Genomic DNA, 12,397 nt, shown 5'->3' with positions numbered 1-12,397 from the left:
ACACACCATTTAGACTTGAATCAATAATACTGCTTCACAAATAAAATCAGAAATTGCAAGAGAAGCTCAATGGGACAAGTAGCCACTGTGGAGAGAAAATAGAATTAGCACATTTTGAGTCCAGTGACCCTACATCTGAAATGCTAGCAGCTAGGAAACTGTGATATTTATGCTGATGATGGGAGTCGGGGGCGGGGGGGGGGGGGAATGAGTGAGCAGATAGATGGAGATAGAGCAAGAGAGAGAGGGGAATAAAAATGAATTGTAGTGAGCCAGAAAAGAAGAAAACTTCATAAGTGATAATGGGCTATGAGTAATTGAAAATGTCATACTATGTCATGACGAGGTCTGGAGTGGGGGAGTGGATAATAGATTGGAAGGAGATTTTCAATGCTCTTAAATTGTTAAACTTGATGTTAGTCCTAAAGCTTGTGAGGTCCCCAAGCAGAAGATGAGGTATTGTTCTTAATGCTCGCATTGAGTTTCACTGGAGCATTGCAGCAGACCTGAGTTGGCATGGGAACGAAGTAGCATGGAATTGGAAGTTCACAGTGATTTTAAGGTTTAGAACGTAGGTTTCCACAAAGTGGTCACCCAGGCTGCATTTCATCTCCCCACTGTAGAGGAGATTGCGTTATGAGGAGTGAATATTGTAGACTGGATTGAGTGAAATGCAGGTAAATCGCTGCTTCTTCTAGAGAATGTGTGTCTGAGGCCTTGGATAGTGAGGAGGGAGGAGGTAAACTGACAAATGTTGTCCTTTCGGTGATTCTTCACTGTTACTGAATCAAAATCCTGGAACATGTTCCTTAACAGCACTATGGGAGTACCTATACCACATGGATTGCACTGGATTAAGAAATTAATTCACCACCACCTTAGCAAGGGCAGTTGAGGATAGACAACGAATGCTGGTTTTCCCTTTGATACTCATGAACAATAGAAAAATTGTTTTTAACTTTGACAGTTTTTTTCTGTTTATTACTCTTCTCCAAAGAGAAGCAAAGAGAATCCTTATAGTGTGTAAACAGGCCATTTGGCCCAACAAGTCCATACCGACCCTCGAAAGAGTAACCTACACAGACCCATTTCATATTCCTCTACATCTCCTTTAACTAGTGTACCTAATCCACACATCCTTTAGCATTGCCAGTTTACCTGATCTGTACATCTTTGGACTGTGGGCAGAAACCGGAGCACCTGGAGGAACCCCAAGCAGACACAAGGAGAACGTGCAAACTCCACACAGACAGTTGCCTGAGGCTGGGATCAAACCCAGGTCCTTGGCACTGTAGGGCAGCAGTACTAATCACTGAGTCACTATGTTACATTTGTTACAAAGTTGTGTAGAGTACTTGTGAAGTGGAAGGCAAGAAGCCAAAATTGGTTTTTGAAAAAAGTGGGGGGGGGGGGGGGGGTCAAGGAAGGGGGGAAGAAGAGTGTGGGTTCCCTTTAAGAGGTGATGTGCATTTAAAAGCTTGGAGTTTTTTTTAAATTGTGTCTGCAAGCAGCTGTAGATGCCCTGACAGTTACAAAATTGGAACATATGTATCAATTGGCTGTGTGATTGCCAACCTAGGTTTGTTTTGATGTTAAAGCAACTAGCTTGAATATTAGGAGAAAGTGGAGATGCTGGAGATCAAAACCTGTGCTTCTCCAGTACCACACACTAGCTTAAATATTTGCCAATTAATTTAAACCAGGCCCTAGATACCAAAACCCAATTAAATTTAAATCTGATGGTTTTGACTATCTCAAACCAAGAAATTAAAATGTCATCATGGGTGTAAAAAAGGGGGCAATTGAACAAAGAGGGGGGAGCAAATGGCTGTCTGAGAAAAACGTGTTGCTCTCACAGAAATATCCACGCTGTCTAAAAAAGCACCATCTATTCATAAAGGTACACGACACTCTTAGATAATATTCCTGACACCAGAATTTGACAGAGAGGCTTTCAGAACAGAAGAATTCCCAGACAAAACAAGTCTGAAAGAATCAGTGAAAGAAAGGCACTTATGACTGGAGAGACGGCAGAATATTTCAGAATCCATCCTGTGTGGACTTTAAGATTATAATTTTTAATTTAGTTTTCTTAATACTTGGGTTTTATTGGGACATCATAGCAATAGAATTTAGCTCAGTGAGGGAATAGTTAATCATTGGGGGGGAATTGTTCAGTTTGTTAGTAATTCTGTTAGTTTGTTGAATGTTAGGATGAAATAAATAAACTGTTACTTAAAAATTGGAGATCAGGGATTCCTTCTATTTACCATTCTTTTGATAGATTACAGGCCGTGTGCTCCTTTTGGATGTTTAGGTCATTAGCTCTTGGCGGGGGAGGGTCAACCTCCGCTCCATAACACATTTTATTAGAAATCCAGATGACACTTTTAAATTTACTTTGAAAAAGGAGTTTTGTAGCATCAGTGTGCCAGAACCGTATTTGATCATTGGTACCGAAAGTAAATGGATAATGCTAAGGCTGTCCATTGGACCATCCATCCTCTTTAACTTGGTATTTATTAATAAATTGAGGCAATGGTACCTGTTGTAAGTTAGTTGTAAAATAAAAGTTTCTCTCTGATTACCCCACAAAACAATGTATGTTATTCTATTTTCTCAACACTAACTAGATTATTTTCCATAATATTTTGCTAATGCCCATTCATTTTACACTTTTAGAATGGTTTTAAGAGAGGCTTCAATGGCTGTGTGTCACCACATTAATGGGCAGTCTATGGTGATGTTAATTCCTGGAAGATTGCATGTGTATATTGTGCCAGTATTTAATCTAGAAGAATATTAATTCAGTATGCAAAAGATATCTAATCACAATTAGCAAAAAAATGCTTAATTAATATTGCATCCTTATCTTGAGAAAACTGGAGCCCACTGAGACACTGAGTTGATTCAGAATGCTAGTTACTGAAACTTGGAAGCTCAGAACCTCTGCCCTTCACCTCTACCCCAAGTATTAGAGGCAGAACTGGAGAAGAGCCTCACCACAAGAATCTGTAAATTACTTCAAATGTTTAATTTACTTGACTTTGGAGTGGCTCCATGCAACTTAAAAGTCAAAATTATGACAACCAAGAGAATATTTTGAACATTGCTTTACTTTCAAAGTGATAATAAATTTCTGCAGGAACCGGTTCTATTATTCTCTCTGCCCAGTGGCACGGGCTGGAAGGAATGGCTGTCGAAGCCACATGAAGGCCCACAGGTAATGATCTCTTTTCTAAAGGGGGCAGGTGGCATACTTCTATCCAAGGTGTATAATCTGGTGAAGGGAACACTAACACACATGATTAACTCTGTTTTCTCTCTCTTAAATCAGTTTACTAATGTAGTGATATTTTTCAAAATTTGCAGTACCTTTCATTTTAGCTGTTTAAATCATGCCTACATCTGTCTATAAGTGTTTTAGTATATGATGTGTCACCATCTAATTATTTCTTGTCCTGAAGAGAATGGAATGTTACTGCAACTGTTGACTCAGCAGTTTAATAATAGAGATATTTAATACGAGAAACCTATTATTGTACATTGTTTGACAATAAATTTCCACCTCCAAATTTTGCTTCAGGATTTTATTCACAAAGATTGTTGTTGTAGACAGATAACCTTCTTGTTAACCCAATTCCATACACACTCCTTTTGTAGTAGAGATCACTTGAGAAGGAACAAGCTGATTCAATGGAAGTTGATATTTAGTTTCTCAATTCCCTCAGCTAATGATGATAGAAGTGCTGCATGAAGTCACTTTACACCAAGACCCATTGGTCATAGTTAACTTTATAAAGTGAAATGTTGGAACAGGAAAAAGTGAAGGCAAATGTAAAAGTGTGTGTGTGTGTGTATGTATATATATATATATATTATATAATAATGATTACAGGTGTTTACTGCGTAGGAGGTTTAACAGCTTCCCAAATTGTGACAACTTAAATCATAGTCAGCCCTATTGTCTTTCAGAGAAAAATGTTTTATGCTGCAGTACTGTCCAAAGTCTTGTTGAAGCATACAATGTAAAGTGAAAGTTTAAAACATGTTTCAAAATTAGTATGTAATCTTGAACAAACTATAATACTTCTTCTAATTTCCTGAGACAGGTGATATAAAATGTCAATAGTTCAATTCAAATGAAACTACTTTTGTATGGCTTATATTGTGAGCTTTCTCAAAAAGCAGCACAGTAAACTTGGACTTTGTTCTTATATACTTTAATTAAGACATGCAAACATGGTATGTTGTAGATTGAAACTTATGTAGAATATTCTTCTGATTCTCAGGTTTGCTGTATTGTGCCAGTATTTAATCGCCATGCTTTTGATTTTATTTTTAGTTCTGTGGAATCTGAGGAACTGGCAGTAAACCTCTTCCCAGGCACTGTTACAATTCAAGGAGTTTTGAGAAGAAAGACTCTACTGAAAGAAGGCAAAAAGCCTACGGTAAGGAATGATTTTAATAATGTTGTTTGTTGGCAGCAGAAGCGCTGATGCCTGATTTTTTTCAACAAAGTGAGTGATATAATACAAGAGTTTCATCGTATCTGACTTCAGCCATTCAATATTTCCTCCCTACATAATTTTGTTTTGTAGCCAAAGGTGTAAGTACATAATTGATTAGCTATTCCATTCTGGATTACATTTATTCCCAGGAAAAGCCATATCGAGTACATGACAGAATAAATGTTTGACACAGATGAATTTGAGTGATAAAGGAAATCATTATTAGACTATCCAATTGGATGAGGTTGATTTATGATGTGGCTATTAGTGGTCTTCTGATTTAAATGTTGAATTTGTTCTTGTTCGGCCTTCATTTTATGTTCAATAAACATAGTATACATATTTCATGTTGAATTGGTAGGTAACTTTTAACAAGCTATAATGCTTCTGAACATGAATTCTGAAGCGAAATATCCAACATCTATTTCTGTTTTGAGATAAATAGGCTGAAAGCTGTAAGAATACTTACATTTTGTTCAGTAATGGAACAGTACAAATCAGCCAGAAACTCGAGAAGAATCTGAACCTGTAGCAACTGTTTTGTTCCAAAAGTGCTGGATTTTTTGACAAATGAATAATAGTGAAGAATGTTAGCGCGTTATGATGTTACGGGCAAGACCAACCCCCTCAAAATATGTCAAGGAAATAGCCTACACCCTAAATTTTTCTTATTTTAAAGGCAAGTGCCAGATGTTACATTCCAGATGCAATTCGATTAGTCAAACTACCAATCTTCAAGCAAAACACACTTTATTCATACACTATAGATAAAAAAAACAACAAAAGGAAGAATTAGAATAACTTAACTCTAATGGAAAACTTAACAGAATAATAGATTATATAACTATTAAACAGTAACTGTTCCAGTATTGTAACATCCCATAAACATATCCTGGCAAAGGCAAATTCAGTAAAATAGATTGTCTCACGTACAATTCTCTAGTCTAGGAGGAAACACATAAAGAAAAAACTCTGTTAGAGAGAGAAGCAGCAGGGAATGATGTACTGCAGCTTCAAGATCCACTGTTTAAAAATGCAACAGATCAGCAGCAACAATTACCACAGCAGCAGCACTACCCATGGCAACAATTCTCCAGAGAAGTAATTTCACCTCAGAATCATGCAGACCCCAGGTGAAAAGCCAAGAATAACTCGTGTATACACCATTAGAAGACCTGAATATTTTAAAAATTGTATCTGAAGCGTTTGTTGTGACAAACTTGGAATAAACTAGAAAGAATGAACTTCTTTTTGCCCACCTGTGGTAATCTTCTGAATGAACTTGTATGCTTGTTTTTGCTTAATGAAAGGGAGAAACAGTAGGCATCTTGGTGATAATGATGCAAATCTATGTAGATACTCTCAAGTTCAGAATAACAATGGTGGGGGATCAGCTGTGGGATTTGAGATTTAATTCTGCTTTACATGGTACGAAAATTTTGAGAATTGAGAAGGGAGTCATTGGCAGGGAAGTAGATACAAAGTATTTACGAACAACGGGAGAAAATTTTATTTATCCAAAACTTGAAAGGTAGCTGATTGGAGCTTAGAGGAATGACAGAGGTGGGGAAGCTCTGTCTTTAGCATATATATGGAAACTCACCCTTTTCCTACACAATCATTGAAGAGTATTGTGAACGTATATTACAGCATTGGTTTGGTTTTTCTGGATGGATGAGCTAACATAATCTGTATCATGACATTTGTAAAAAGTAGTGATTAAAGTATTCAGTATTGCATCAGACTTGTACTTATTCTGGAATATTTATTCTTAGACTTTTCTTTCAAAAGACTTTGAGGGAACCTCCAAATTTACAGCTGAAAGTGGAAAAAATGCTTTATTGTTGACTTCTGTGAAGTTGTTCAATCATAGGTGTTGAAGTTGTCATCAGTTTCCTGGTTGATTAGCAGCCATTGCCAACGGAAATATATTCTCAGTTTTTCCTGGAACATATGACTTTTAACGAAAAATGACTTAAAGTGAAAGCAAAGTACATAGAAAAAAGCGTTCCTTCATTTGCTTATAATGCCTATGATGTTTCTAATGTTTGTTAGTACCTGAGTTTGGAGTTTTGTTTGTATTGTACAAAACCATTTGAAATTCTTATTGCAAGTACTTGTTTAGATGACCGCTGCACTGAAGAACAGAAGAAAATAAAGCAAATTTTGTGCAAAAGGAAATCGAGTTTGAGATTCAGGATATGGGCTCACTAATGTATACTGAATGATATGTGAATATCTGCAAAGAAGTGTTCTTACAAAAGGAATCTGCATATGGGACATGCTGAACAACAGATTGATAAAGCAGGTTAAGTTAAACGGCAGTTCCAGTTATTCAATAATTGAATGCCTGCTGAGCAGATAATAGATGATTGCAAGAGGCAAAAAGCTGGGGAGACGATAGTTCACAAAAGAAATTGCAAACAGAGAAGCCCTGGCTTTGCATTTCTAATTTAGGAGCAGTATCATTTAGTATTATTTATTCATTCTTGATAAAAATTTGTTCAAATTCCTACCTAATGGAAAACATGTCACATTTGAAAAGCAAAATACTATAGGTATTGGAAATCTGAAATAAAACAGAGAATGCTCGAAATACTCAGCAGATTAGGCAGCATCTGTAGAGAGGGAACAGCCTTGATGTTTCAGGTTCATGATCTTTCATCAGAACTGGTAAGTGTTAGAGATATAACAGGTGTTTTAGTACACAGGGATAGAAAGAGATCAGTTGGAGTGTGTTAGATAAAGAACAAAAGGCCTGGGATAGGATGGAACAGTGGGGATGTTATATTGTAACAAGGTGATAGGATATTAGCCTTTCTGGAGTTATTTCAGTAGTGACAACAGTGAAGCAAGATCCTGCAGCAGTTATCTGAGAGTTGGGTTTCTTGCATCATGCTGTTTTTTGGGAAGGTTGACTCATTCGACTTTGCCATCAAGGGCTGGTCCCAGTATGTGGAAAAATTGTGCTATTTTTTTCTGGGCAAAAAGCACTTTTAGTAGACAAAAAGCAAGTAATTTTTTCTGACAGCCTTCGGAGCTGCAGCTTTTTCTATCATTGGACCCTAACTTTCCCTGAGGCACCAGATGCTAAAACCTTTCAAGAATTGATTGACATAGTTAAGGAATATTACGATGCCAAGCCACCTCTAATTCTGAGACACAATCACTTGACTCAGCAATTTAAGAACTGGGGAATTGTATCTGGATTTTTGATTAGGTTAAGACGACTGGCAGAAACATATGAATTTGGTTTAACCCTTAGTGAGATGCTGAGACAGTCTTGTATGTGAGATTAATTATGTAACTGTGCAAAAATCAAGCTAGCTGAAGTCCAACTGAACTTGAAATAGGCACGACAACTTCTTTATCATTGGAAAATGTGGCAAGTGGAGTTGCAGGGTATTCTGCTGGACGTGGACACTTGTGGCAGTCTGAATGAGCTTGGAGAACACCACTTGAGTGCAGTCAATTGCATAGACTCATCAGAGGGACTTGAGGACAGCTCACAGCAAAACCCTAAAACAAAGCCATTCCTCAGCCAAATGGTTCAAATTTCCTTCAGGATCCTAGCCAGCAAGCTATTGTAGTTGCTGCAGATATGCAGATTCAAGACAGCATAAGAGTCCTATTTGACCTAAACTGAGTAATAGCCCAGTGTCCAGGAGAGTTAATATCTGGATTGGAACATTAAATGGTTTAGCACCGTCAAAGTCAGAACCAATCAAGATAAACTTCAGTACCATCATCAAGCAAACCCAATATATCGGCCACTACAACGAACAGCCATAACCGGCAACCTGAAGCAGCAGAAACAGAACCAAATAAATTTCAGAAGAGACAGTACTGCAGCACTTCACAGGAAGCTCCAAAGCACTGAAGATGTCACCTAAAATTTCTCTTTACTGTTAGGTTTACTTGCTTGACCAATATCTCAGGCTTACTTTGTTGCTGAGGCTTGACATGAATCAAGAGTCTAGAGAAGGTAATAGCAGAATTATTACCAACTGCTGTGTACAAAAATAGAGGTAAAGATAGTGTTGTGGAATTGTTGAACTTATTACGAAATCTGAAAGGGAGACTGAAGAGTCTGATTGAAAGATGAGATGCTGTTCCTTGAGTTTACATTGAGCTTAATTTGAACAATGTTAGAGGCCATGGTCAGTAAAAAGACAATTAAAATGACTTTTAATTGTCATTGTGACAATGACAATTGTCACAATTCACAATTGTGAATTTTTTTATGCCTCCTGAGTGGGGAAATGATGAGATGAGAAATCTGACTGGCCTCAGTACAGATCTAGATTTTCCAGACCTTATAAGACCTTATATAGTGCCCATTATTTTAGTTCAAAATCCCAACAAGTTTGTTATATAATGAATTACCCCATGTGCTGCCAACTGCACCTGCTGCTGTTTTTGTCTCAGACCTAAGTGTCAATCAAAGTTGCCACAGATCTCCAAGGCTAAAATTCAGAATCCTAATTTGTCTCCCAAACCTTTAGAAAATATTTGCAGATAATTGACAATGTTGATAATGGTGATTCAGCTGCAGAAGCTGAAACCATTTAATATTTCCTCTTGTTAACCACCATTCCCTCCTTCCATTCGCCTCATCTTAGATATTGGATTTTTTTTCCCTATTTTTAAAAGTTTCTATATCGTCCATTCATACACTCCGATGTTTGAAAAATTTTGTGATTTCTTGGCTTGTTTTCATGCACAAAACTTGTGATACTAATTACAGATCAAGTTTCCATTACCCACCTGAGACTACATCCTGCTTAACAACAATTAATCAAGGCCTCATTATAGAGTCATAGAGATGTACAGCATGGAAACAGATCCTTCGGTCCAACACGTCCATACCAACCAGATATCCCAACCCAATCTAGTCCCACCTGCCAGCACCTGGCCCATATCCCTCCAAACCCTTCCTATTCATATACCCATCCAATTGCCTTTTAAGTGTTGCAATTGTACCAGCCTCCACCACATCGTCTGGCAGCTCATTCCATACACGTACCACCCTCTGCGTGAAAAAGTTGCCCCTTAGGACTCTTTTATATCTTTCCCCTCTCACCCTAAACCTATGCCCTCTAGTTCTGAACTCCCCGACCTCATGGAAAAGACTTTGTCTATTTATCCTATCCATGCCCCTCATAATTTTGTAAACCTCTTTAAGGTCACCCCTCAGCCTCCGACGCTCCAGGGAAAACAGCCCCAGCCTGTTCAGCCTCTCCCTGTAGCTCAGATCCTCCAACCCTGGCAACATCCTTGTAAATCTTTTCTGAACCCTTTTCAAGTTTCACATCTTTCCGATAGAAAGGAGACCAGAATTGCACGCAAAATTCCAACAGTAGCCTGACCAATGTCCTGTACAGCCGCAACATGACCTCCCAACTCCTATACTCAATACTCTGTCCAATAAAGGAAAGCATACGAAACTCCTCCTTCACTATCCTATCGACCTGCGACTCTACTTTCAAGGAGCTATGAACCTGCACTCCAAGGTCTCTTTGTTCAGCAACACTCCCTAGGACCTTACCATTAAGTGTATAAGTCCTGCTAAGATTTGCTTTCCCAAAATGCAGCACCTCACACTTATCTGAATTAAACTCCATCTGCCACTTCTCAGTCCATTGGCCCATCTGGTCCAGATCCTGTTGTCATCTGAGGTAACCCTCTTTGCTGTCCACTACACCTCCAATTTTGGTGTCATCTGCAAACTTACTAACTGTATCTCTTATGCTCGCATCCAAATCATTTATGTAAATGACAAAAAGGAGTGGGCCCAGCACCGATCCTTGTGGCACTCCACTGGTCACAGGCCTCCAGTCTGAAAAACAACCCTCCACCACCACCCTCTGTTTTCTACCTTTGAGCCAGTTCTGTATCCAAATGGCTAGTTCTTCCTATATTCCATGAGATCAACCTTGCTAATCAGTCTCCCATGGGGAACCTTGTCAAACGCCATGTAGATCACATCTACTGCTCTGCCCTCATCAATCTTCTTTGCTACTTCTTCAAAAAACTCAATCAAGTTTGTGAGTCATGATTTCCCACACACAAAGCCAGGTTAACTATCCCGAATCAGTCCTCGCCTTTCCAAATACATGTACATCTTGTCCCTCAGGATTCCCTCCAACAACTTGCCCATCACCGAGGTCAGGCTCACCGGTCTATAGTTTCCTGGCTTGGCTTTACCACCCTTCTTAAATAGTGGCACCACATTTTCTAACCTCCAGTCTTCCGACACCTCACCTGTGACTATCGTTGATACAAATATCTCAGCAAGAGGCCCAGCAATCACTTCTCTAGCTTCCCACAGAGTTCTCGGGTACACCTGATCAGGTCCTGGGGATTTATCCACTTTTAACCGTTTCAAGACATCCAGCACTTCCTCCCTGTAATCTGGATATCTTGCAAGATGTCACTATCTATTTCCCTACAGTCTATATCTTCCATTTTTTGTGGCTCCACACAAAGGCCGCCTTGCTGATCTTTGAGGGGCCCTATTCTCTCCCGAGTTACCCTTTTGTCCTTAACATATTTGTAAAAACTCTTTGGATTCTCCTTAATTCTATATGCCAAAGCTATCTCATGTCCCAGTTTTGCCCTCCTGATTTCTCTCTTAAGTATACTCCTACTTTCTTTATACTCTTCTAAGGATTCAATTGATCTAGCCTGTTTATACCTGACATGTGCGCCCTTCTTTTTCTTAACCAAACGCTCAATTTCTTTAGTCATCCAGCATTCCCTATACCTACCAGCCTTCCCTTTCTCCCTGACAGGAATATACTTTCTCTGGATTCTTGTTATCTCATTTCTGAAGGCTTCCCATTTTCCAGCCATCCCTTTACCTGTGAACATCTGCCTCCAATCAGTTTTCGAAAGTTCTTGCCTAATACCGTCAAAATTGGCCTTTCTCCAATTTAGAACTTCAACTTTTAGATCTGGTCTATCCTTTTCCATCACTATTTTAAAACGAATAGAATTATGGTCGCTGGCCCCAAAGTGCTCCCCCACTGACACCTCAGTCACCTGCCCTGCCTTATTTCCCAAGAGTAGGTCAAGTTTTGCATCTTCTCTAGTAGGTACATCCACATACTGAATCAGAAAATTGTCTTGTACACACTTAAGAAATTCCTCTCCATCTAAACCTTTAACACTATGGCAGTCCCAGTCGATGTTTGGAAAGTTAAAATCCCCTACCATAACTACCCTATTATTCTTACAGATAGATGAGATCTCCTTACAAGTTTGTTGCATAACAGCGAGTCCCAATACCAGAAACTTGGCTTTTCATGCTATGTTTCACTGAGAATCCATCACCCCCTACATTTTCCAAAACAGCATACCTGTTTGAAATGGGTATATCCACAAAAGACTCCTGCACTAGCTGCCTACCTTTCTTACCCTTCCTGGAGTTAACCCATCTATGTGACTGTATCTGAGACTTTCCCCCCTTTCTATAACTGCCATCCATCACATACTGTTGCTGTTGCAAATTCCTCATTGCTTCTATCTGTCTCTCCAACCAATCCACTCGATCTGATAAGATTCGCATCCAACAGCATTTATGGCAGATATAATCCACAGTAACCCTGAAACTCTCTTTAAACTCCCACATCTGACAAGAAGTACATATCACTGCAAAGGCCATTTTTGCTCCTTCACAATCTACAGACCCAGAAAATAACACCATCTTATTCCTCTACAAACACTGCCCCAGGTTAAATTAATAGCTATGGCTTATATTTTAAGTTTAATCAAGAGACTTATCTCCAAAAACACATAATCAAGAAAGAATCCACTGTACCCACTATTGCAGCCTTTCTATTGGACAGATTTAAAACAACAATTAACTTACCTGATTCTGTGCT

General features: G+C 38.8%; 1 protein-coding gene across 4 annotated transcripts in view; it reads left to right on the top strand.

Annotated features, from left to right (window-relative positions):
* Window positions 1-12,397, top strand: part of ralgps2 (Ral GEF with PH domain and SH3 binding motif 2) — a 436,511-nt gene that overhangs the window by 390,897 nt on the left and 33,217 nt on the right. For 3 of the 4 annotated variants that reach the window (XM_072573456.1, XM_072573458.1, XM_072573455.1), the window contains 2 exons: window positions 3,146-3,223; window positions 4,346-4,451. In XM_072573456.1, the coding sequence (XP_072429557.1) occupies window positions 3,146-3,223; window positions 4,346-4,451 (184 nt within the window). The remainder of the gene's footprint in view (window positions 1-3,145; window positions 3,224-4,345; window positions 4,452-12,397) is intronic. The other variant, XM_072573457.1, reaches the window with a different exon arrangement.

Source organism: Chiloscyllium punctatum, chromosome 7, assembly GCF_047496795.1.
Source record: "Chiloscyllium punctatum isolate Juve2018m chromosome 7, sChiPun1.3, whole genome shotgun sequence".
Lineage (NCBI taxonomy): Eukaryota > Metazoa > Chordata > Chondrichthyes > Orectolobiformes > Hemiscylliidae > Chiloscyllium > Chiloscyllium punctatum.
This window is presented reverse-complemented; position numbering and strand designations above follow the sequence as displayed.